Raw genomic sequence first — 26,739 nt, 5'->3', positions numbered from 1 at the left:
TATCCTTTTATATACTTCTGCTTAATTGAGTTTTTTTTTTAAATATAAAAAATATAATTTTTCTTTATAGATTTTCAATACAGGCAACCGGCTTTAACATCTTTCCATCTTGAATGTTCTGGAATTAAGAATGGAACAACCTATGGAGGAATATTTATTTTCTTAGTAAAAATTTATCATGTTGGTCTTTCTGCTATTCTGGCATAGGAATATCTGTAATGTAGTTCAATTTATTTCAGGAGAAGGGCAGGGCAATAAACCTACTGTTATTTATCAAGTTATTCAAATATTAGTGGCTCTCTAGAGACGATGTTCGCGATAGGTTGGATGGTGCGCTGTTTTATAATGGGAGCGTTATACCACATAACGCGTAGCCTATGTTTAACCTTGCCTGTCTCTTCTCCCCTCCCCCTTTAAAACCACAAGATCAATTTGCTATAAATAGGCACAGCTTGAAGTTAATTGCTGTTGCTGAGGAAAGTTTGCCAAATAGCAGGTGCTTGTAAATTTCAGGCTCCCGGCAGGGGAAAAAAAGTCAGGAATGACTACTTTTTTGTTTTTGTAATACTTTGGATGCTCTGAAATGTGATTTAGAGATGTGCTAGATGCAAGATTTTTTATTATATATACACGTATGTGTGGATGTACATATAAGCTACTACTCAATGGTTTAGAAAATGGTAGTATGGGAATAAAGTGCTTCCAAGCGTATGACTTTAGTTTTAATATGTTCCAAAATTTTCTAAACCTTTAGTACTAATTCCATATTTGAGTACATTATCCGATTCCCTGATTACTGTTCATTGTAAAGGTCCCTCTCTCTCAATATTTAATTAATAGTGGTCTGCTTTCAAAATAGTTTATTTTGCATAGTCTTTCATGGATTTTTTTTTTGGTCAGGATTTATGTATTTTATGCTTTTTATATCATATATGCATGCTCTATTAAGCCCCATCGATGTTTTAAATGCTTTTTCTGTGTAGTATAATTATTATAATATTTAAGGTAGATCCACTGATTTTAAACAAAATAGCTGGTTTGTTTGTATTTTTGCATCCACAAGAAAGCAAATCTTTTAAAACCAGGCTTCTCTTTGCTCCTGCTGAGCCCTTACTCTGTATTCTGGACTGCTAGGTTCCGCTGACATGATTTTTACAGTGCTGTTCTAACTATTGCCCTTCCAGCCTAAGATCATTCCAAATGCAATATGTGGGATTTGTCTAAAGGGTAGAGAATCCAACAAGAAAAGCAAACCTGAGGCACTCATACACTGCTCCCAGTGCGACAACAGTGGTAAGTTGGCTAAAGTCAGCCGGTTAAAACCATTCGACCTCGTGTGTAACATCTCGTGTAGTTTCTTCTGCCCTGCAAATGACCGTGACCATGAACTGGATAACACTATAGTAAGATGGCAATGCGGCTACAGAAATGTGGCACCTCAAATTATTACGTGATGAATTATTCAGTTATGTAATGCAAATATCTTTTTGCCTGTAGAATATGGGGTGAATTATGTGAGAGAGTAACACTTTAACAGGCTAAGGATTAAACTGCGTTAATTTTTTTTATATATATATATTAGAAAATTACTTTGTACTAAAAATGTTGTAGAACCTTCTAAAAGAAAATTTCTTCAGCATTCTTGACGCTAAATTAGTTGAACCACACTTAACTGACCACAGTTCTAGTCGCCAAATTACAAAAAGAATATAGAAGCACTGGAGAAAGTGCAAAAAAGATTTACAAGGATGAGACCAGAACTAAGAGGGTACCACTATCAGGAAAGACTGAACAGGCTGGGACTCTCCTCTAGAAAGGAGAAGACTGAGAGGTGACCTGATGGAGGTCTTTAATATTATTAAGGGGTTTGATAGGGTAGACGTAGAGAAGATGTTTCCACTTCGGAAGAGAGCCCAAAACTCGAAGCCATAAATATAAAAGCACCAAAGTAAAATACTGCGGATGCTGGAAACACTCAGCAGGTCACACAGCATCTGTGGCGAGAGAAACAGAGTTAACGTTTCAGGTCGATGACCTTTCGTCAGAGATTGTCACTAATAAATCCAATAAAGAATTCAGGCGAAACTTCGTTACCTAGAGAGTGGTTAGAATGTGGGACTTGCTACCACAGAGAGTGGTTGAGGCGAATAGCATAGATGCATTAAAGGGGAAACTATATAAATATGAGGGGAAAAGGAATAGTAAGATGCGTTGATAGGATGAGATGAAGTAGGGTGGGAGGAGGCTCGTTTGAGGCATAAACACTGGCATGGACCTTTTGGGTTGAATGGCCTGTTTTTGTGCCCTAAATTCTATATACATTTTTTTAATTGCTGGGTGGAGAGGAACAATATGCATTTCACTGATAGTTGTAACCAGCCCAAGTACAATTTGCTATTGCTCTGTAGAATCATCACAATTTGGTGATTCTTATTAAAAGTAACTTGCCCACTGATTTAAAAAACAAATGAAATGCCTACTTTCTGAGTGGATAATGTGCCAATTCTTTCCATAGGTCATCCATCCTGCTTGGATATGTTTTCGGAGTTAGTGGCTGTAATAAAAACCTACCCGTGGCAGTGTATGGAATGCAAGACGTGTATAGTGTGTGGCCAGCCACACCACGAGGAAGAGATGATGTTCTGTGATCAGTGTGACCGCGGGTATCACACCTTCTGCGTAGGGGTCGCTGCCATCCCCTCAGGTAATCTTCATTTGCATTTGGGAACACAGGCCCCAAGTTTCCACATGATTTGCTCCTGATTTTTAGGAGCAACTGGTGTAGAACGGAGTATCTTAGAAATCAGAATTCTCGTCATTTAGTTTGCTCCAGTTCTAGTCAATTAGAACAGTTTCACTTTGGAACAGAATTTTTTTTTCAAAAGGGGGTGTGTCCGGCCACTTACGCCTGATTTCAAAGTTTCGTGAGTGAAAACTTACTCCAAACTAACTTAGAATGGAGTAAGTGAAGATTTTTGTACGCTCGAAAAAACCTTGTCTATCTAGAAAATCAGCCGTAGGTTACAAATCAGGCGTAGGGAATGGTGGGGGCGGGGGGGGGGTTTAAAGGGAAGTTTACAAACATTAAGCACTTCAGTTTTACAAATAAAGAGCCATCATCAATAATAAATGATAAATACATCAATAAATCAACCAATAAATCAATCAAAAAAAATTAATAAGAAATATGTATTTTTTTAAATCAATAAATAAAACATTTTCTACTTGCCGACTGCAGCAGCGGGAGCCCTCCAACAGCATGCTGGGATGCCCCCCTCAGTGTGTCTCTGTCAGTGTCTCTATCTCTCTGTCTGTCTGTGTGTCTCTCATTCTCTGTCTGTCAGTGTCTGTGTTTCTGACAGAGAGGGGAGGGAGAGAGGGGGGGGAGGGATGGGGGAGAAGGGGGAGGGGGGGGGGAAGGAGATGGGGGGGAAGGAGATTTGGGGGGGGAAAGGAGATTTGGGGGGGGGAAAGGAGATTGGGGGGGGGGGGGGAGAGAAGGAGATTGGGGGGGTGGGGGGGGAAGGAGATTGGGGGGGGGGTGGGGGGGGAAGGAGATTGGGGGGGGGGTGGGGGGGAAGGAGAAGGGGAGGGGAGGCTGAACGGGCCGAGCCCGAGACTTCGGGCAGGGCCCGTCCCCAGCACCAGATTTACAGGGAGGTGGCGTTGGGTCGGGTCGGGGGGGTGATGGGAGGGAGGTCGGTTCGGGTCGGGGGGAGGGAGGGAGAGGGAGGTCAGGTCGGGGGGGAGGGAGGTCAGGTCGGATCCAGTCCGGAGGCGGGGGGGGGAGAGCGGGTGTCTGGTCCGGTCCGGGGGTGGGGGAGCGGGTGTCGGGTCCGGTCCGGGGGCGGGGGGGTGGGGAAGCGGGTGTCGGGTCCGGTCCGGGGGCGGAGGGCGGGAAGCGGGAGTCGAGTCGGGTCGGGAGGAAGCAGGAGCTGGCCGTGGGAGGAGCCTTATTCACGCAGCCCCAGTGAGGCCATTCGGCCAGGGCTAGGGGCTGCGTGCTTCGGGCCCCTCCCACACAGTTTCGGGCGCCTGGAGCTACTGCACTTGCGTGCCCACTGTAGCGCGCATGTGCAGAGGTCCCGGCACTGTTTTCAGCGCAGGGACCTGGCTCCGCCCCCTACAGCTCCTGCTGCGCTGCGCTGAGGGCCAGAGGACCTGCAGGGAGGTGGAGAATATGGAGGTTTTTTTTAGGCACACTTTGTGGCGCGAAAAACAGGCGTCCAGGTCGGGACTGCGCCATTCTAGGCGCGGCTCGAAACTTGGGCCCACAGTCTGCAACACCTGTTGCTGCTGAAAGATTACTGCCAACTATACAAATCGTGAATATTCATATGGCCAGAAACTCTGATGGGTGAGATTGTTAACCTAGAGAGATGAATTTGCCTTAAATTCTTTTTACATTGCTTGTTCTCCAGAATATTGTTCATAGTGAGTTGTAGAATAGTTTTATAATAACAGCAGCGTTGTATAGTGAAATACACAATATATAATTAGTCTCGTCCTGATAATTGCTATTTTGTGCTCTGAAAGATTTGAATTAGCCAATTATTTTAATTAAGCAATGTAAGTAATGCTGCAAAGTGGGAGTTTAGTGCTTTTAAAAACTCAATTATCAGTTACTTTGAATTAAGCGCCTTAGGACTTGTTAAAGGTGCTATATAAATGCAAGTTGTTATAAGAAGTTGTTATACAGGGGTCACGTACCTACAGTGCAGTGGGGGAAATAATGCACAGCCAAAAGCAGCAAATCATCCACAAATCAGAAAAAAAACATGTAAAATGCACTTTGTAAAAGTAACATAAAATAGGATCTGATCTCGCATGCGCAGCTGAATGATCAGAGTTATGTGTCACGAAATGGAGTGATTATTTGCACCGTGTTTTTCTGCGCATGCACGCCTGTTTGGTACTGTGCACTCGCTGCAGTGGCGCAATACCAATCAGAAATCTGATCTTGTCATCCAAAGGGACCAATCGGAACTTGTGGTGTTGCAAATACACGCTGCCATCACTAACTACTAACTGGTGGCCTCGTTACTTGAATTTCATGAGTTGTCTTAATAAGTTCTTTTTGTCAGAATCTGAATTATTAAGCTAATTGAATCCTTTTGTCTCTGCACATTGATTTGTCATATCAGTAAATTGATGCTTAAGAGTTTTGCCAAACAAAAGTGTTTTATAAGTTCTGGATTCTTTCTTGGAGATGTAGACCAGCCACCTGACTCAATGGCTGCAACAACTATCTTCTTGGCAAAGTAACAATGCTTTTAGATATTCCGTAAGTGTACCATTTATTTTCTGTTATCAGACTCTATCCCATTTGTTGAAGGAAATCTGCTTTTTTGTAAGAATAAGTTTAGAAGACATCCTCGTGGCTATTTCTTTTTGACAATAACGAAAACTCCCGAGAGTTCGCTGCTTTAATTTATTGAGATCGTAGCATCTCGCAGTCAGACAAAAAATGCCTGTTCTGCAGCTGCCTTTGGTGATCATTTTCTGGATCAGTTCCTATGGACTGGAGGGTAGCTAATGTACCACCACTTTTAAAAAGGGAGGGAGAGAGAAAGCGGGTAATTATAGACCGGTTAGCCTGACATCAGTGGTGGGGAAAATGTTGGAATTATTAAGGAGGTAAGAGCGCATTTGGAAAGCAGTGACAGGATCGGTCCAAGTCAGCATGTATTTATGAAGGGGAAATCATGCTTGACAAATCTTCTGGAATTTTTTGAGGATGAAACTAGTAGTGTGGACAAGGGAGAACCAGTGGATGTGGTGTATTTGGAATTTCAAAAGGCTTTTGACAAGGTCCCACACAAGAGATTGGTGTGCAAAATCAAAGCACATGGTATTGGGGGTAATATACTGACGTGGATAGAGAACTGGTTGGCAGACAGGAAGCAGAGAGTCGGGATAAACGGGTCCTTTTCAGAATGGCAGGCAGTGACTAGTGGAGTGCTGCAGGGCTCAGTGCTGGGACCCCAGCTCGTTACAATATACATCAATAATTTGGATGAAGGAATTGAGTGTAATATCTCCAAGTTTGCAGATGACACTAAACTGGGTGGCGGTGTGAGCTGTGAGGGGGATGCTAGGAGGCTGCAGGGTGACTTGGACAGGTTAGGTGAGTGGGCAAATGCATGGCAGATGCAGTATAATGTGGATAAATGTGAGGTTATCCACATTGGGGACAAAAACGCAAAGACGGAATATTATCTGAATGGCGGCAGATTAGGAAAAGGGGAGGTGCAACGAGACCTGGGTGTCATGGTTCATCAGTCATTGAAAGTGGGCATGCAGGTACAGCAGGCGGTGAAGTAGGCAAATGGTATGTTGGCCTTCATAGCTAGGGGATTTGAGTATCGGAGCAGGGAGGTCTAAATGCAGTTGTACAGGGCCTTGGTGAGGCCTCACCTGGAATATTGTGTTCAGTTTTGGTCTCCTAATCTGAGGAAGGACGTTCTTGCTATTGAGGGAGTGCAGCGAAGGTTCACCAAACTGATTCCTGGGATGACAGAACTGACATATGAGGAGAGACTGGATCAACTGGGCCTTTATACATTGAAGTTTAGAAGGATGAGAGGGGATCTCATAGAAGATTCTGACAGGACGGGACAGGTTAGATGCGGGTAGAAACATAGAAAATAGGTGCAGGAGTAGGCCATTCGGCCCTTCGAACATTCTTCCTGCATCTAACCTGTCTAAACCCGTCAGAATTTTAAACGTTTCTATGAGATCCCCTCTCATTCTTTTGAACTCCAGTGAATACAAGCTCCGTTGATCCAGTCTTTCTTGATATGTCAGTCCCGCCATCCCGGAATCAGTCTGGTGAACCTTCGCTGTTCCCGATGTTGGGGAAGTCCAGAACCAGGGGACACAGTCTTCGGATAAGGGGTAGGCCATTTAGGACTGAGATAAGGAGAAACTTCACTCAGAGTTGTTAATCTGTGGAATTCCCTGCCACAGAGAACTGTTGATGCCAGTTCATTGGATATATTCAAGAGGGAGTTAGATATGGCCCTTACGGCTAAGGGGATCAAGGGGTATGGAGAGAAAGCAGGAAAGGGGTACTGAGGGAATGATCAGCCATGATATTGAATGGTGGTGCAGGCTCGAAGGGCCGAATGGCCTACTCCTGCACCTATTTTCTATGTTTCTATGTTTGCTGGAATGCTTTTAAAGCTTTCAATTTGGGGAATATGGACTAGCTGGAAATCCTTCCCCTCTAACTCAAATAGTATAAATTTTGTGCATTTTTAGGACCAGGAAAACGGTTAGTAAAATATTGTGAGCCCATTGCCCCTTCCTCAGAGAAAGATGGTGTGAGAGACGCCCTGCTGGGGAAACATTCCATGGATACCTTACCCTCGTGGCCATCACATGAGAGAGTCACCGGGCTACTTCACTGTGGGCCACATTCTAGCTAAACTCCATTAATTCTCCCATAAGGGATTGGATTGTCAGAGGCAATACACAGGAATCCCAGGAGACAGATTACAACAAATAGTTGAAACATTACAGGATGATGATTGCTAGTGAATGCAGAGAAATCTCCTGTTGTATTTTAGGCAGCTCTGGTGGCATTCTCCCTACCCTCACGCTGATTCCTGACATTCTGTCTGGAGGCCTTGGAAGAATATTGATTATACATTTTTGTTTATGTAGCACAAGTTGCATTACAACAACTTGCATTTACATAGCGCCTTTAATGTAGTGAAGCATCCCAAGGTGCTTCACAGGAGGGTTATGAGACAAACTTTGACACCGATCCAGATAAGGAGATATTGGGACAGGTGACCAAAAAGCTTGTTCGAAGAGATAGGTTTTAAGGAGTATCTTCAAGGAGGAGAGAGGGGTAGAGAGGCTTAGGGAGGGAATTCCAGATCTTGGGGCCCTAGAGAGGAATGCTAATCACGATGCTGGAAAAACTTATTGCTCCTCTTCAAATAGCGTTGAGGGAGCTTTAACGTTAACCTGAGCAGGCCGTATCCTATCGATTTTAAGCTTCTACCTGACCATGCAGTAATTATCTTGCATTATGGTGTGTTGTTAGTGCTACATTAATTCACATGTAAGCCACACACACAAATCAAACTGGTGGGCTTTTTAATAATAAAGATGCAGTATAATGTGGATAAATGTGAGCTTATCTACTTTGGTGGCAGAATATTCTCTGAATGGCAGCAGATTAGGAAAAAGGGAGGTGCAACGAGACCTGGGTGTCATGGTACAACAGTCATTGAAAGTTGGCATGCAGGTTCAGCAGGCGGTGAAGAAGGCAAATGGCATGTTGGCCTTCATAGCTAGGGGATTTGAATATAGGAGCAGGGAGGTCTAACTGCAGTTGGAAAGGGCCTTGGTGAGGTCTCATCTAGAATATTATGTTCAGTTTTGGTCTCCTAATCTGAGGAAGGACGTTCTTGCTATTGAGGGAGTGCAGCAAAGGTTCACCAGACTGATTCCCGAGATGGCTGGACTGACCTATGAGGAGAGACTGGATCCACTGGGCCTGTATTCACTGGAGTTTAGAAGAATGAGAGGGGCTCTCATAGAAACATAGAAAATTCTGACGGGACTGGACAGGTTAGGTGCAGGAAGAATGTTCCCAATGTTGGGGAAGTCCAGAACCAGGGGTCACAGCCTAAGGATAAGGGGTAGGCCATTTAGGACTGAGATGAGGAGAAACTTTTTCACTTAGAGTTGTTAACCTGTGGAATTCTCTACCGCAGAGAGTTGTTGATGCCAGTTTGGTGAATATATTCAAGAGGGAGTTAGATGTGGCTCTTACGGCTAAGGGAATAAGGGGTGTAGAGAAAAAGCAGGAAAGGGGTACTGAAGGAATGATCAGCCATGATCTTATTGAATGGTGGTGCAGGCTCGAAGGGCCGAATGGCCTACTCCTGCACCTATTTTCTATGTTTCTATGTTAGAGTACTTTCTACTTGAGTAAAAATCATATATTTGGAAAATACCTCTTTACAGTTTGATTTTTGACACTAATCTGGTCCTGCAGAAATGTAAATGTGTATTAACTTTGTGCTACACATGCCTAGATATAAAAGCTTTCAATGAAAAGTTTGACATGTTGGGGCAGTAACCACTGCGAGGCGAGACTTCCTGCACCCGGCGCAGAGGTCCCGCCCCGGCCGCAAAATTGGGGTTACCATCCCTGAGAGGAAGTGGACCGCAATGTTGTGCGCTCCACTTCCTCTCGGGTGTGGGACTGGGGCGCTAATCGTGGGAATTTTCCAGCGCTAGCAAGAGCACAGGGCCTTCCCCTTCCGTTAAAGCGGAGGGCACGCTGCCGAGAAAGGGCCAACACTTCACCACTGGGGAGCAGGGTACCGTGGCAGCAGCCTGACACAGAAGGGAAGGGCTGCACGGGCCCCGTGAATTGGAAAAGGCAAGGCCCCGACCGGTAAGTCACCCATTTTTTAAAAAAAAAAGTGCGCACCGCACCTCCCCTTTAATTTCTGCCCGGCGAGCGGACTGAAACCCAGTTCACGACCTGCGAAGCTGGTGCGGGAATTGCCCGCGGCAGCCTCACTGGGCACTACTGAATTTTCACTCCGGGGTGAAAACGGGTCGCTGCGCACAGTGATGACTTCGTCATCGCCGGCGCATTGGCCCGGGGCACGACTGGTTAGTGCCTCCGCCAACTTGCGCAGAATTTCACGGGAGTCGGTAGCGACCTCGTGGCCCCGGACGAGAAGTCATTTGAGGCACAAAAGATGTGAATTTCTCCCCCTTTGTGTAAGTTTCAGCTCTTATTTTGCTTGACCTCTGGATTGATATTGAGCAATTTGAAAGGAAGCAAAATCGACCAAGAGCCGGCCGGCACAGACCAGTCTCTGCTGGTTTGCCACATCTTATTTATACCAGGCCCCTTTGAGTCCCAGTTCAGTGGAGCTGCTGGGCGCTCCTGGGTACGTGTATCGTGTTTTGATTCTAAACATTATCCAGTGTAACATTCTTTTGAACTGTTTCAGGTCGTTGGATTTGCGAGTGCTGTGCAAATGTTCCTTCCACAACTAAGAAAGGGACACGGAGAGGGAAAAGCAACAAAGAGGGATAAAGCTACGAGGCCAGAACCAATCCAGGAAGGATTGTCCAGAGTAAAGTCCCTATCAAAGCTATGTTTGACTAGGAATGGCAGGTGCTTACATTATCTCAATGTGTTTTATAAATACCATTTACATTATTTGTACGGAAAAATTATTTTGAACCAAATAAAATGACAGGCTGAAATGGTGCCGAGTGTGTGGAGTTATTTTGGGTGACATTGTGCTGTGTGGATTTTTCAGCCAACCTGATGATTTAGTTGCCTTAGTAGGAATAGTAGGCTATTCAGTCGCTAGGGCCTGCTCCGCCAATCCATCAGATTATGGCTAATCTGCACCTCCACTCCAGTTACCCACCTTTGCTCCATATCCCTCGATACCCTTACCTAACAAAAATCTATTTATCGCAGTCTTGAAAGCTCCAATTATTCCAGCATCCACAGCCTTTTGGGGAGAGATCCACATTTCTAACACCCTTTAGTGGAAAATGTGCTCGGCTTGCTGATTTCATTCCTGAATGGTCGAGCTCTAATTTTAAAATGGTGACTCTTTGTTCTTGATTCCCCACCAGAGGAAATAATATCTCTCTATCTACATTATCGAATCCTTTATTGTTTTAAATACCTTAACCGTCTAAACTGAAAGGAATACAATTCTCGAACTTTCTTCTTGAACTTACTACTTTCCCCATCTTCGAAAGCCTCTTCACTCACCTTCCTCAAGTCTTAACTTCTGCTCATTGCCTGTTCCTCCCATTTGTCAAATGCCTTTAGATGTTTCGCTACTTTCATGACACTATGTAAGTGTGAGTTGCAAGTAGATGGACTGTTGTTAATAGGAGCAAATTCTCCTCTTTGGGTGTTCTTCCTGCCCCAACTCTGACCCTGGGGAGGGGATTCCAATCCGTGTAAGTGTGGAAAATTCCAGCACCAGAAGAGCCAGGAGTGCCATTAAATGACCCAAAAATCCAGCCACATGTCCCGCTGGAGACCTTGGCCAAGATCCGAGTCAGTGCTGCGCATTGAATGGAGGGAGAGGAGGTCACAACAAATAAAGGCATAAATCTGCGGCGGACCTGGGCCCTGCCCAATCCTTCTCTTTCTCCCCCCACCCCCCCCCCCCCCCCATATACATTCAGCAGATGGGAGCAGTCAGCAGCTCCCTCCGATATGTGGCTTTGAGGCTGGATGGTATGAATCTAAGCAGAGATTGGTTAAACCTTATGGGTTCTATGTTACTTGGCTTGTTATGAATTTTGTAATTGGTGCAGTTTGGAGGAAATCTTCAACTTGTCTCAGTGGTAGCACTCGCCTCAGAGTCAGAAGGTCACGGTTCAGAGACTTACAACAACTTGTATTTATATAGCACCTTTAACGTCGTGAAACATCCCAAGGCGCTTCACAGGAGTATTATGGTATAAAACAATTTGGCACTGAGCCGCATAAGTAGAAATTAGCACAAGTGACCAAAAGCTTGGTCAAAGAGGTAGGATTTAAAGAGCGTCTTGAAGGAGAAAAGAGAGGTGGAGAGGTTTAGGCAGGGAGTTCCAGAGCTTGGGGCCTAGGCATCAGAAGACAGGGCCACCAATAGTTGAGCGATTATAATCAGGGATGCTCAGGAGCGCAGATATCTTGGAGCGGCGGGGGGCGGAGGGTGGGGGGTGGGGGGGGGGGTGGTTGTGGGGCTGGAGGAGATTACAGAGATAGAGAGCTGCAAGGCCATGGAGGGATTTGAAAATAAGGATGAAAATCGAGGCGTGGCTGAACTGGAAGCCAATGTAGGTCATCATAGGCAGTCCCTCGGAATCGAGGAAAACTTGCTTTCACTCCCAAAGTAAGCTCTTTGATGACTGAACAGTCCGATACGAGAGCCACAGACCCTGTTACAGGTGGGACAGACATTCGTCGAGGGAAGGGGTGGGTGGGGCTGGTTTGCCGCATGCTCCTTCCACTGCCTATGCTTGACCTCTTCGCACTCTTTGTGTTGAGACTCGAAGAGCTCAACGTCTTCCCGGATGGACTTTCTCCACCTTGGGCGGTCTTCGGCCAGGGTCTCCCAGGTGGCAGTGATGATGTCGCACTTTACTAGGGAGGCCTTGAGGGTGTCCTTATAACGTTTCCGCTGCCCACCTTTAGCTCGTTTACCATGAAGGAGCTCCGCATTAAGCATTTGCTCAGGGAGTCTCGTACCTGGCATGCGAACTATGTGGACTGTCCAGTGAAGCTGATCGAGTGTGGCCAGTGCTTCAATAATGGGGATGTTAGCCTGGACGAGGACACTGATGTTGGTGCGTCTGTCCTCCCAGGGGATTTGCAGGATCTTGCAGAGACATCATTGGTGATAGATCTCCAGCGACTTGAGGTGCCTTCTATACATCGTCCATGCCTCAGATCCAGACAGGAGGGCAGGTATTACTACAGCCCTGTAGACCATGAGCTTGGTGGTAGATTTGAGGGCCTGGTCTTTAAACACTCTTTCGTCCCCTACGGGGCACAACCGACATGATCTTTGCAGCGCGACAGTTGCAGGAAAAATGCAGGGAGCAGCGCCAGCCCTTATACATGGCCTTTTTCGATCTTACAAAGGCCTTTGACACTGTCAACTGTGAGGGTCTATAGAGCGTCCTCCTCCGTTTCAGATGCCCCCAAAAGTTTGTCAACATCTTTCGCCTGCTTCACGATGTCATGCAGGCCGTGATCCTTACCAACGGATCCATTACAGACCCAATTCATGTCCAGACCGGGGTCAAACAGAGCTGCGTCATAGCTCCAACCCTCTTCTCAATCTTCCTCGCTGCCATGCTCCACCTCACAATCAACAAGCTCCCCGCTGGAGTGGAACTAAACTACAGAACCAGTGGGAAGTTGTTTAACCTATGCTGCCGCCAGGCCAGGTCCAACCTCTGTCGTTGAGCTGCAGTACGCGGACGACACCTGCGTCTGCGTACATTCTGAGGCTGAACTCCAGGATATAATCAATGTATTCACTGAGGCATATGAAAGCATAGACCTTACGCTTAACATCCGTAAGACAAAGGTCCTCCACCAGCTTGTCCCCGCCGCACAGCACTGCCCTCCAATCATCAAGATTCACAGCGCAGTCCTGGACAATGTGGACCATTTCCCATATCTCGGGACCCTCTTATCAACAAAGGCAGACATTGATACGGAGATTCAACATCGCCTCCAGTGCGCCAGTGCAGTCTTTGGCCTTCTGAGGAAAAGAATGTAGGTCAGCGAGCACAGGGGTGATGGGTGAGTGGGACTTGGTGCGTGTTAGGACATGGGCAGCCGAGTTTTGGAACACCCCTAGTTTACGTAACGTAGAATGCGAGAGGCCAGCCAGGAGTGCGTTGGAATAGTCGAGTCTAGAGGTAACAAACGCATCGATGAGGGTTTCGGCAGCAGATGAGCTGAGGTAAGGAGAGGGCTTTTGCCATGCAAGTTAAAACTTCATTCTCCTTATAGCAGTGCTTTGGCCTTTTGTCAGTTCTACTCCCAGTTCAGCAAAGTCGATTTTAACATTTTCATCATTGTTTTCAAATCCCTCTATGGCCTTGCCCCTCCCTGTCTCTGCAACCTCTTCCAGCCTTACAATCCTCCGAGATTTCTGTGCTACTACAATCTGGCTCCATGCAAATCCTTTCATTGCTCCAATATTGGCAGCCGTGCCTTCAGCTACCTAGGCCCTCAGCTCTGGAATTCCCTCCTTAAACCTCTCCACACCACCACTTCTCCTCCAAGACGCTTCTTCAAACCTATCGCCTGTCCTAATATCTCCTTATGTGGCACGTTGTCAAACTTTCTTTGGTAATGCCCCTGTGAAGTGCCTTGGGATGTTTTATGTTAAGTGTGCTATATAAATGAAAGTTGTTGTGCTTGTGCCTCCAAGTCAGAATGTCGTGGGTTCCAGCCCCACTTCAGGACTTGAATTGTTATTTTGTAAAATTAGCTGCCTGTGATTTTCCGATACATAATGGTGATGGGCGAGGGCTGGAAAGATCTACCCTATTGTCTCTGCTGTTGCATGTTTTTGAGGTGCTTCCTTTATGGGACTCCAGTGTTTTTCTCCTAAAAAAAAATATCAAGCACATACGAACATAAGAAATAGGAGCAGAAGTAGGCCATTTGGCCCCTTGAGCCTGCTCTGCCATTCAATAAGATCGTGGCTGATCTGATCATGGACTCAGCTCCACTTCCCAGCCTGCTCCCCAGAACCCTTTATGGACTTGTGTTTCCTGTGATCCTATTTGTGTTAAATTTGAACAACATCACTTTTCGAGTCATCCTGTGTTGTTACAGTATTTAATGAGCCATGAAAAATGTTCCGCTACAGCTTTCCACTATTCTCTCATTTCCTCAAGTATTACTGATGTATTCCATCTGCTTTTGTTATCGCGTGTTCAAGCACTTCAGTTTAACCATCTTTTTAAAGCACTATTTTGTTACTGATCTGTTTTCTCCATGAACTTGGATGTATTGCTTTACCAATCCAAATACCTGGAAGAGCTCATCACATTCTTCTTCAACCTGAAACTATCATGGAAATTTCCTTTATTTTTATACTGTTAATATGTTTCTCCACTCCCCCTGCCTTAGCTCTCTTAGTTGTTGAGGCTACCCCATATTCTGTAATATTTCCCACAGGAAGATTTATCCATGCTGCCAGTATTCTATCTCCCACTAAGTCCCGTTCACCCACCCTGTGCTCGCCGACGTACGTTGGCTCCCGGTCCAGCAACACCTTGATTGTTTTCTTTTTTGTTTGAAATTCTCATCTTTGTTTTCAAATCCCTCCATGGCCTCTCCCCTCCCTATCTCTAACCTCCAGCCCTACAATGCTCAGAGATCTTTGCGCTCTTCCAATTCTGCCCTTTTGCGCATCCCCGATTTTCATAGCTCCACCATTGGCGGGCGTGCCTTCAGCTACCCAGGCCCGAAGCTCTAGAATCCCCTCCTTAAACCTCTCCACCCCTCTACCTCTGTCTCCTCCTTTTTAAAAACATCCCTTCCCTTTAACCAAGCTTTTGGTCATCTGTCCTTACGGGGCTTGGTGTCAAATGTTATTGGATTACGCTCCTATAAACCGTTGTGGGATATTTTACTACGTTAAATGTGTTATATAAATACACACATGTGTGAACCGGGGTCAAGCAAGGCTGTGTTATCGCACCAATGCTTTTCTTGATCTTTCTTGCTGCAATGATCCATCTCCCACTCAATAAGTTCCCCACTGGAGTGGAGCTAATCTACAGAACAAATGGGACCAAGCTCATGGTCTACAGAGCAGTAGTGCCCTCCTATATGTTTCAGAGACATGGACTATGTACAGCAGGCACCTGAAAGCACTGGAGAAGTACCAATAGCACTGCCTCTGCAAGATCCTGCAAATCCATTGGCAGGGTAGGTGCACCAACGTCAGTGTTCTCACCTCAGGCCAACATCGAAGCATTGACCACGCTCGATCAGCTCCGATGGACGGGCCACATCGTCCGCATAGACTCCCAAAATAAGCGCTCTATTCAGAGCTCCGACACGGCAAGCGAGCCCGAGGTGGGCAGAGGAAACACTTCAAGGACACCCTCAAAGCCTCCTTGAAAAAGTGCAACATCCCCACCGACACCTGGGAATCCCTGGCCCAAGACTGCTCAAAGTGGAGGAGAAGCATCTGGGTAGGCGCCGAACACCTCGAATCTCTTCACCAGGAACATGCGGAAGCCAAGCACAAACAGCGGAAGGAGCGCACGACATCTCAAGCACCCCACCCACCCATCTCTCCAACCACCGTCTGCCCCACCTGTGACAAAGACTGTAGGACCTGCATTGAATTCATCAGTCGCCTGAGAACTCGTATCAGTGTGGAAGCACGTCATTCTCGACTCCGAGGGATGGCTTAAGAGAAGACATAATAAATACAAGATATTGTTGATGGAGATATGGAGTCAGAAGAGGATATCTTTGGAAGAGTTGGCCTTCTTCAAACAAAATTCACACCTTTATCCTTTTCAATGAGCAAAGGATGACCGTTATATTTCCAAACGCGGCTGCTCTTCAGCCTGAGACGTTTGGCTTGTCAAGTATTCGGCGGCTCTTCTTCACTCTGCTTTTCAACGAGATCTGAAGCAAAGCAGTAAGCTAGACTTGTTCATGCTGGTACAGAGGAAATCTGCGTTTGATAAATAAATAAAAAAGACTTGCATTGTGTTGTCACTGCTGTAATGCAGGAAACTCAGCAGCTCATTTGCACACAGCAAGCTCTCACAAATGTGATAATGACCACATCATCTGTGTTAGATGTTGATTGATGGATAAATATTGGCCAGGACGCCGGGGATAACTAACTTGCTCTTCATGGAAATAGTGCCATGGATCTTTTGCGTCCACCTGAGAAAGCAGTTGAGGTCTTGGTTTAAAGTCTCATCCAAAAGACAGCACCTCCAACAGTGCAGTACTCCCTCAGGATAGAAAGATAGAAAATAGGTGCAGGAGTAGGCCATTCGGCACCGCCATTCAATGAGTTCATGGCTGAACATGCAACTTTAGTACCCCATTCCTGCTTTCTCGCCATATCCCTTGATCCCCCTAGTAGTAAGGACTACATCTAACTCCTTTTTGAAAATATTTCGTGAATTGGCCTCAACAACTTTCTGTGGTAGTGAATTCCACAGGTTCACCACTCTCTGGGTGAAGAAGTTTCTCCTCATCTCGGTCCTAAATGGCTTACCCCTTATCCTTAGACTGTGACCCCTGTTTCTGGACTTCCCCAACATTGGGAACATTCTTCCTGCATCTAACCTGTCTAAACCTGTCAGAATTTTAAACGTTTCTATGAGATCCCCTCTCATTCTTCTGAACTCCAGTGAATACAAGCCCAGTTGATCCAGTCGTTCTTGATATGTCAGTCCCGCCATCCCGGGAATCAGTCTGGTGAGCCTTCGCTGCACACCCAGCCTCGCACTGTGTTAGCGACCCAGAAGCACACCATTAGGCACTGTGCTTCTTACACTGAAGGTATATTATAATTGCAATACAGCTGTATATAAAAATGTCAGCGATTCATTATATGGCGCTTGTCTATCTAGGAGAAGGCACTGAGAACATGAATGGACCGGATATGGAATTTTGCTCAAAACAAAATAAAAAGATTGTTCGTGTCTCTCTTCAGTATCTGTCACTCAGGTTGTGTCCCACTGTCGAATTCTTATCCTTCGTGTGGTTATCCTTGAATGTGACTGCACACTGAAATTTAAAATTCTTGATTTGTAGTACCTGAAAACAGAAAGTAAAGAGGGGAAGAAGTAGATACCCAAGACGTGTACAGCCCATTCCTGTAATGGTGGTGTTCACCCCACCACATGATGCTGGTGATATTATGGCAGATACAGGCGAAAGAAATGGCTATACACGTGAAAAATAAGTTTCCGAAGGAACAGTCGAATATGGTGCATTGTCTATCGGATTGGTCAGCATGAACAGAATGGTAGAGCAGAACCATGTGAGAGGGATTTGGCACATGACCATGTGCTTTCTGGCAAATTATTGGTTGTAGTCTTGGCAGTGAATGAGGTATATGTGAAATTGTTGCACATCAGTTAGGCAGAGGTTTTCCACTTTGATGGAATCCCGGCACATCTCCAGCAGGGCAGGAGTTCAACCCATCCCAAGCACCTGCCCCTGCCCCAGCTAGTGTTCCAGAGCCAGGATCATTTAAATAATTTAGTAGAGAACCCATCTTGTGGGCAGAATGGGAAAATGGCTGTGGCACACATCAGAGACCGATAGCCTCTGGGCTGGCCTAAAGGGTTCTGCAGTTTAAATGCCTTAGCTAATGCAACTGATCCATTCCGTCTGCTGGAGCTATGCAGGGGAGCCAGTGTAACTCCAACCACAACTCCTGCCCTCGGTTTTTGGAGCACAGCTGTTGACCGTATGCTCGTCCTGACACTGCTGTTGAGACTCGAAAGCACACTGCCAGATGTGTTGGCTTTGCCAACTAATGTAAAGAAAGACTTGTATCACGCCTTTCAGGACCTCCCAAAGTACTTTTGAAGTGCATGTTCCATGTCTTGCTGCTGCTCTTCAGATTGAAAGCCTGTTTGTCATGTTGGGTTTCCTGTATACAATGGTCAACCTCACACTGCTCATATTCTTGAGACTGATACATTGTCAACTATGTTTGATGTATTAAATGATATGCTCATCCTCACATTGATACTGATGTACATTTATATAGCGCCTATCACATTCTTAGCATATCCCAAATACAACCAAAGGATCATTTGTGAAGTGCAGCCACTGTTGCTGTATATGCAAGTATTTTAAGCATAGCAAGGTCCCGCAAACAGCAAATAAATGAATGACCAGATTATCCGTTTTTGGTGGTCTTGGTTGAGGGGGGCGAATGTTGTTCAGGACACTGAGAGAATACCGTATTCTTCTTTGAAAAATGCCACAGGATCTTTTAAATGCACTTGAGCTGTTAGAAGGGACCTCGTTTTAACATCCCATCTGAATGATGGAACCTCTGACAATGCAGCACTCCCTCAGTATTGCACTGGAGTATCAGCCCAGGGTTATGAGCTAGAGTCTGCACTGGCAGCGTAATCCAGTATGGATGTGAAACATGGACACTATAGAAGACACACTCAACAGCTGCAAAAGTTTCACCAAAGACACCCTCGCACCTTACTTTGTATTAGGTGACAAGAGAAGATCACTAACAATGAAGAGTTGGGACATGCTGTTAGCACTAGCATTGAAACTATGATAATCAATGCTCAGTTATGTTTGGTTGGACATGTTCGGATAGCCGACATACAGTTGCTGAAGCAGCAGAACTGATGGATGGTAAAAGTGTTGTGTATCTGTAAAGCATGCACTCCCATGTTCCACCACCAGGGTGCTCATCCCCTGAAGTCCCAAGGGATCCCAGCATCCCTTGGGAGCAGTATACAAGCCAGTCCCTAAGGCCTGTTCCTCACTCTGGAGTGTCTTATTAAAGACTGAGGTCACTGTTACTTTAACCTCCCTGTATGCAGCCTCATCTGTGTTAGGAACACAATAACTGGCGACGAGAATACGATTCCAACGCAAAGATGCAGCAAATTGTGGGCATCCTGGAGAAGTTCTCGGAGGGTGAGGACTGGGAAGCCGATGTCGAAGGGCTAGACCAGTACTTTGTAGCCAACGAGCTGGATGAAGAAGGAAGTGCTGCAAAAAGGAGAGTGGTCCTCCTCACGGTCTGCGGGGCACCGACCTACAGCCTCATGAAGAATCTTCTGGCTCCAGTGAAACCCACAGGTAAGTCGTATGAGGAGCTGTGTACACTAGTTCGGGAGCATCTTAACCCAAGGGAGAGCGTGCTGATGGCGAGGTATCGGTTCTACACGTGCCAGCGATCTGAAGGTCAGGAAGTGGTGAGCTACGTCGACTTCTAGGATAATGTGAGTTTGATGGCTACCTGGAGCAAATGCTCAGAGACTTTTTTGTACTGGGCATTGGCCACGAGACCATCCTATGAAAACTTTTGACTGTAGAGACACCGACCCTCAGTAAGGCCATTGCGATAGCACAAGCGTTTATATCCACCAGTGATAACGCCAAACAAATCTCTCAGCACACAAGTGCTAGCAATGTTCATAAGTTAACTGGAACTGTGTTTGCGAGCAGAAATGTACACGGCAGAACCCACGAGTCTGTAACTGCCAGCAGGCCTCAGGTGACCCAGATGACTCAGAGTCCCCAACAAAGGATGAATGCAAGGCAATTCACACCTTGGCGTTGTGGAGGCTTCCATTCAGCCTATTCATGCCGCTTCAAAGGGTACGTTTGCAAGAGCTGTGGAACAATGGGGCACCTCCAACGAGCTTGCAAACGAGCTGCAAGCTCTGCAAAACCTGCTAACCACCACGTGACAGAGGAAGATCGGTCCATGGTGGATCAAAGCAATTTCGAGCCTCAGAGAGAGGACGCAGATGCTGAAGTACACAGGGTGCACACATTTTCAAGGAAATGTCCACCTATAATGCTAAACGTAAAATTGAATGGCTTACCCGTTGCCATGGAACTGGACACTGGCGCTAGCCAATCCATCATGAGTAAAAAGATGTTTGAGAGACTGGTGCAACAAGACATTCAGACCAGTCCTGAGCCCCATCCACACGAAACTGAGAACATACACCAAAGAGCTTATCACTGTCCTGGGCAGTGCCATGGTCAAGGTCACCTATGAGGGCAGGTGCACGAACTGCCACTCTGGATTGTCCCGGGCGATGGCCCACACTGCTTGGAAGGAGCTGGCTGGGCAAAATCCACTGGAACTGGGATGACATCCGAGCGCTATCACATGTCGATGAGGCCTCATTCACCCAGGTTCTTAACAAATTTCCTTCCCGTTTTTGAGCCAGGCATTGGAAACTTTTCCGGGGCGAAGGTGCAGATCTACTTGGTCCTAGAGGCAAGACCCATTCACCACAAGGCGCGAGCGGTACCTCACATGATGAGGAAGAGAGTGGAAATCGAGCTGGACAGGCTGCAACGCGAGGGCATCATCTCCCCAGTGGAATTCAGCGAGTGGGCCAACCCGATTGTTCCAGTAATCAAAAGTGATGGCACGGTCAGGATTTGCGGCGATTATAAAGTAACTATTAATCGTTTCTCGCTACAGGACCAATACCCGCTACCTAAGGCAGACGACCTATTTGCGATGCTGGCAGGAAGCAAGACATTCACCAAGCTCGACCTGACTTTGGCCTACATGACACAGGAGCTGGAGGAGTCTTCAAAGGGCCTCACCTGCATCAACATGCACAAGGGACTGTTCATCTACAACAGACGCCCGTTTAGAATTCGGTCGGCTGCAGCGATCTTCCAGAGAAACATGGAGAGTCTACTCAAGTCGGTACCACACACGGTGGTCTTTCAGGATGACATATTGGTCACAGGTCGGGACACCGCCGGGCACCTACAAAACCTGGAGGAGGTCCTCCAGTGACTGGATCGCATAGGGCTGCGGCTGAAAAGGTCGAAATGCATTTTCATGGCAACAGAAGTGAAGTTTTTGGGGAGAAAGATCGCGGCGGACGGCATTCGGCCCACAGACGCCAAGACAAAGGCTATCAGGAACGTGCCCAGGCCACAGAACGTCACGGAGCTGCGGTTGTTCCTGGGACTCCTCAACTATTTTGGTCACTTCCTACCGGGGTTAAGCACCCTTTTAGAGCCCCTGCATGTGTTATTGCGCAAAGGTGAGAACTGGGTATGGGGAAAAAAACAAGTAATTGCTTTTTTGAGAAAGCCAGAAACATTTTATGCTCCAACAAGCTGCTTGTCTTGTATAACCCGTGTAAAAGACTTGTGCTAGCATGTGACACATCGTCGTACGGAGTCAGGTGTGTATTACAACAAGCTGATGTTGCGGGGAAGTTGCAACCTGTTGCCTCTGCTTCCCAGAGCTTGTCTAAGGCCAAGGGGGCCGACAGCATGATTGAGAAAGAGGCATTAGCGTGCGTGTTCGGGGTAAAGAAAATGCATTGCTACCTGTTTGGCCTCAAATTTGAGCTGGAAACCGATCACAAGCCCCTCACATCCCTGTTTGTTGAAAACAAGGGGATAAATACTAATGCCTCAGCCCGCATACAAAGGTGGGCACTCGCGCTATCAGCGTATAACTATACCATCCTCCACAGGCCAGGCACCGAGAACTGTGCGGATGCTCTCAATCGGCTATCATTGACCACCACGGGGGTGGAAATGGCGCAGCCTGCAAACTTGTTGATGGTGGCGCAGCCCGCAGACTTGTTGATGGTCATGGTTTGAAAATGATAAATCACCTGTCACGGCCCGCCAGATTAGGACTTGGACCAACCATGATCCTCTGCTGTCCCTTGTAAAAAACTGTGTACTGCATGGGAGCTGGGCCAGCATCCCCGTTGAAATGCAAGAGCCAATCAAGCTGTTCCAGCGGCGAAAGGACGAGCTGTCCATTCGGGCAGACTGCCTGTTGTGGGGTAACCACGTAGTGCTACCAAAAAGGGCAGGGAGACGTTCATCTCAGATCTCCACAGCACACACCCAGGTATAGTAATAATTAAAGCGATAGCCAGATCCCACGTCTGGTGGCCCGGTATCAACTCTGACTTAGAGTCCTGTGTGTGGCAATGCAGCGTATGTGCTCAGTTGAGCAACGCGCCCAGAGAGGCACCACTAAGTTTGTGGTCCTGGCCCTCCAGACCATGGCCGTCCTTTCGCTGCTGGAACAGCTTGATTGGCCCATTTCGACTATGCGGGCCCATTTCTCGGTAAAATATTCCTGGTGGTGGTGGATGCTTTTTCAAAATGGATTGAATGTGAAATAATGTTGGGAAGCACCGCCACCGCCACCATTGAAATCCTGAGGGCCATGTTTGCCACCCACGGCCTGCCTGACATACTGGTTAGTGACAACGGGCCATGTTTCACCAGTGCCGAATTTCAAGAATGCATGATCTGCAATGGGATCAAACATGTCACCTTGGCCCCGTTTAAACCAGCCTCCAATGGGCAGGCAGAGCAGGCAGTACAAACCATCAAAAAGAGCCTTAAACGAGTCACAGAAGGCTCACTCCAAACCCGCCTGTCCCGAGTACTGCTCAGCTACCGCACGAGACCCCACTCGCTCACAGGGGTGCCCCGGCTGAGCTACTCATGAAAAGGACACTTAAAACCAGACTCTCGCTGGTTCACCCCAACTTGCATGAACAGGTAGAGAGCAGGCGGCAGCAACAAAATGTAAACGATGGTCGCGCCACTGTGTCATGGGAAATTGATCTGAATGACCCTGTGTATGTGCTAAACTATGGACATGGTCCCAAGTGGATCGTGGGCACGGTGATAGCTAAAGAAGGGAGTCGGGTGTTTGTAGTCAAACTAGACAATGGACAAATTTGCAGAAAGCACCTGGACCAAACGAGGCTGCGGTTCACAGACTGCCCTGAACAATAGACACCACCTTTATCGAGCCTACAACACACACCCAAAGGATCAACGACACCACGCCGGACCAGGAAATCGAACCCATCATGCCCAACAAGGCCAGACTCACTTAGCAGCCCTGCAGGGCCAACAACACGCCAGCCCAACGAGGGCGCAGCCAACACACCAGAACAGACATTTGTACCGAGGTGGTCCACCAGGGAAAGAAAGGCTCCCGACCGCCTCACCTGGTAAATAGTTTTCACTTTGACTTTGGGAGGGTGGGAGTGATGTTGTGCATCTGTAAAGCATGCACTCCCATGTTCTGCCACCAGGGAGCTCATCCCCTGAAGTCCCAAGGGATCCCAGCATCCCTTGGGAGCCCTGTATATAAGCCGGCCCGTAAGGCCTGTTCATCACTCTAGAGTGTCTTATTAAAGACTGAGGTCACTGTTACTTTAACCTCCCTGTGTGCAGCCTCATCTGTGTTAGGAACACAATAAAAAGGAAGCAGAGGCGCTACAACGGCACCTGGAAGATTCACTTGCAGCAGTGATTCATCATTGTCCCTGGCCACCGAGAGATGTCAGTGACTTACTAGAGTGTAGAGAAGGCGTGAAGGGCTTTGAGCTACAACCCAGTGTGGAGGCAAGACATGAGAAATGGAAGTATCAGCAACGTCAGAAGGATCAACAAAACCCCTCAGGAATCTGAGGCTTGTGTATGTCAGATATCGGCCATCCATCCATCATGGACTTATGCTTCCCTCATTGTCGGCACCATCATTCTCGAGTACAACAACAGCGACGTGTATTTATATAGCACCTTAACCCAATGCGCTTCAATGGAGTGTTATAAAAGAAAATTTTATATCGAGCCACAGAAGGAGAAATTAGCGGAGATAACCAAAATCTTGTTCAAAGAGGTATATTTTAATGAGCGTCTTAAAGGAAGAGAGGCGGAGAGGTTTAGGGAGGGAATTGCACAGCTTAGGGCCCAGGCAGCTGAAGGCACGGCCACCAATGGTTGAGCAATTAAAATCAAAAATGCTCAAGAGACCAGAATTGGAGCGCAGATATCTCGGGGGGTGATGAATGAGATTACAGAGCTAGGGAGGGGCGAGGTCATGAAGGGATTTGAAAACGAGGATGAGAATTTTGAGATTGAGGCAATGCTTAACCAGGAGTCAATGTAGGTCAGCAAGCACAGGGGTGATAGGTGAACGCAACTTGGTGTGAGTTAGGATATGGGCAGATGGGTTTTGGATGACCTCAAGTTTACGTAGTGTAGAATGTGGGAAACCAGCCAGGAGTGCATTGGAATATTCATGTCTAGAGGTAACAAAGGCATAGATGAGGGTTTCAGTGGCACTTGAGCTGAGATGGGGTGAAGCAGGTGATGTTACAGAAGTGAAAATAGGTGGTCTTAGTAATGGAGCGGATATGTGGTCGGGAGCTCATTTCAAGGTCAAATATGGCACCAAGGTTGCAAACAGTCTGGCTCAGCTTCAGACAGACGCTCGGGAGAGTACAAGGTATACATTACTACAGTGTCCTTTTACCGTTGGGTTGGACACACCTGGAAAAATGGGCTGAAAGTCTGCTCCCTCTACTGACTGATGTGTCCTAAGCAAAATGTGTTTATATGGGCTTAACCCAATTCCTACTAGGCAAGGATTCATAAAATAAAGGTAGCCACAAATTGAATCAGTTTGAAAGTGTTTATCAGATGGGCCAAACTTGTGTTTGTTTGAATGGAAACAATTATCTGGTTATTATCACATTGCTGTTTGTGGGAGCTTGCTTGTGCGCAAATTGGCTGCTGCATTTCCTACTTTACAACAGTGACTACACACCAAAAGTACTTCATTGGCTGTAAAGCGCTTTGAGCTGTTCGGTGGTTGTGAAAGGCGCTATATAAATCCAAGTCTTTTGGTCAGCCAGCATATCTGACACAAGTAGAAATCCATCTCCATGTTTAAAGCATCTATAAACAAAGCTACTGAGATATCCATACAGGTAGCTTCTATTAGCTCTTTCCACCTCAGCCCCCTCCTGCCCCGCCGCCCCCCCCCCCCCCCCCCGCCACTGTCTAAACCTCCCCTAGCCCTAATAGACGCTAACAGGGGATCTTAAGCACTTAAACCCTTACTCTAAACCCAACCCTGCAAATCCCACAAGATCGGACCTACCTCAGACTTCCCATCACACCACCCATCGGCAACGACGGCCGGGCCTCCTGTGGCGGCGAACTGGACTAGAAGGAGGCACACTGCTGGACACACTCACCGTACATCATCCAGACCCTGGGTCACCTCCAGCAGCAGGCTCTTCAGAAAGGACAAAGCAGAAACACCCCTCCAGCGGCGGGCCTTTCACCCCTCCAGCGGTGGTTGGGCTCTCCTCCACGACAGCGTCAGGGCCTCCTCGACGACGGCTGGACCTCTCCTTCCCCACAGGTGACCTCCTCCTCAACGGCGACCGGATCTCCTCTCCTAAGACAGCGGTTGGCCTCCCTTCCTCCTTCAGCGACGACTGGAGCCCTCCTTCCCCACTGGTGACCTGGCCTTTTCTCCTCCTCCAACACGTGGTGAGTGCCATGGCTGTGACCCCCCCTGACCTCCCTCTCTGAACCCTAGTGGGCCACTGACCCTCCCAATGCCTGCCCCCAACCAAACCTTGGACCACCTACCATCAAGGGCACCACTCAGCGCCGAGCCTGCGGCCAACATCTCGCCGTAGGCAACTAGGCCCATACAGCAGTGTCTAGCCTCCAGTCGTCTTGGCCCCCTTGCCATTGGATCAAGACCTTGCTCAGCTCAGCCAGTGTGGTAGCCGGTGTGCAACCACGCACAGGCATCTTCCACTCCTATTTACCCAATAACACTGACTCCCAAGAGGGATGTATTGTGCTAATTGTGTGCAGAGAGTTCAGTCTCAGACAATGCTTAGGGTAGCCCAAATGTGCATAAGAGTAATGCTGGAATTTAAACCAGCTGAAACTACGCAGTTTACCCATCCAGAGCATGGATAATCTTCCTGTTGCTTACCACTCTAGGGCCATCATAACCATTGGGGCATTTTTTTAATTTATTAATTGGATATGGGCGTCATTGGCAAGGCCAGCATTTATTGCCCATCCCGAATTGCCCTTCAGAAGATGGTGGTGAGCCGCCTTCTTGAACCGTAGAGGGCAAGGAAGAGTCAACCACAATGCTGTGGGTCTGGAGTCACATATAGGCCAGATTTCCTTCACTATAGGACATCAGTAAACCAGATGGGTTTTTGTGACAATTTGGTAGCTTCATGGTCTTGATACTAACTTTTTATTCCAGATTTATTTAATTTGAACTCATGTCTCTGGATCATTACTCCAGGCATCTGGATTATTAGTCCAGTAACATAACCACTATGCTACCGCATCCCATTGATCGATACCGAGTTATAGTAAGCCAGACTAATTTCCAGATGTTTAAAGACTGAGGTTGGGGCAGAATAAAGAGACCCTAAATTGGCATTTGATTTTCTAACCTAGGTTTGCTTGAGGCTAACTTTGTGTCCAAAGGTGAATAATGTGCCTGTCCCAGCATTACCGTCACTTACTTTGATAAGCACAAATTTATACTAAATTCAAACTGATCTGAAGAGGGCTCCCTTGTATAGTTTTTGAGAACAGTTATATGAAGACTGACAGGAAGCAATGAAAGTTAGGAAAAGGTTACAAGC

General features: G+C 46.9%; 1 protein-coding gene across 2 annotated transcripts in view; it reads left to right on the top strand.

Moving 5' to 3' along the window:
• Positions 1-10,251, top strand: part of phf10 (PHD finger protein 10) — a 36,175-nt gene extending 25,924 nt beyond the window's left edge. For both annotated transcript variants that reach the window (XM_070889141.1, XM_070889140.1), the window contains exons 10-12: positions 1,185-1,293; positions 2,516-2,704; positions 9,993-10,251. In XM_070889141.1, coding sequence (XP_070745242.1) covers positions 1,185-1,293; positions 2,516-2,704; positions 9,993-10,078 — 384 coding nt within the window. In that variant the 3' untranslated portion in view covers positions 10,079-10,251. The remainder of the gene's footprint in view (positions 1-1,184; positions 1,294-2,515; positions 2,705-9,992) is intronic.
• The last annotated feature ends 16,488 nt before the right edge of the window (positions 10,252-26,739 follow it).

This window comes from Pristiophorus japonicus, chromosome 9 (assembly GCF_044704955.1).
Source record: "Pristiophorus japonicus isolate sPriJap1 chromosome 9, sPriJap1.hap1, whole genome shotgun sequence".
NCBI classification, from domain to species: Eukaryota; Metazoa; Chordata; class Chondrichthyes; family Pristiophoridae; genus Pristiophorus; species Pristiophorus japonicus.
The sequence above is the reverse complement of the archived record's forward strand: the minus strand, read 5'-3'. Positions and strand labels throughout refer to the sequence as shown.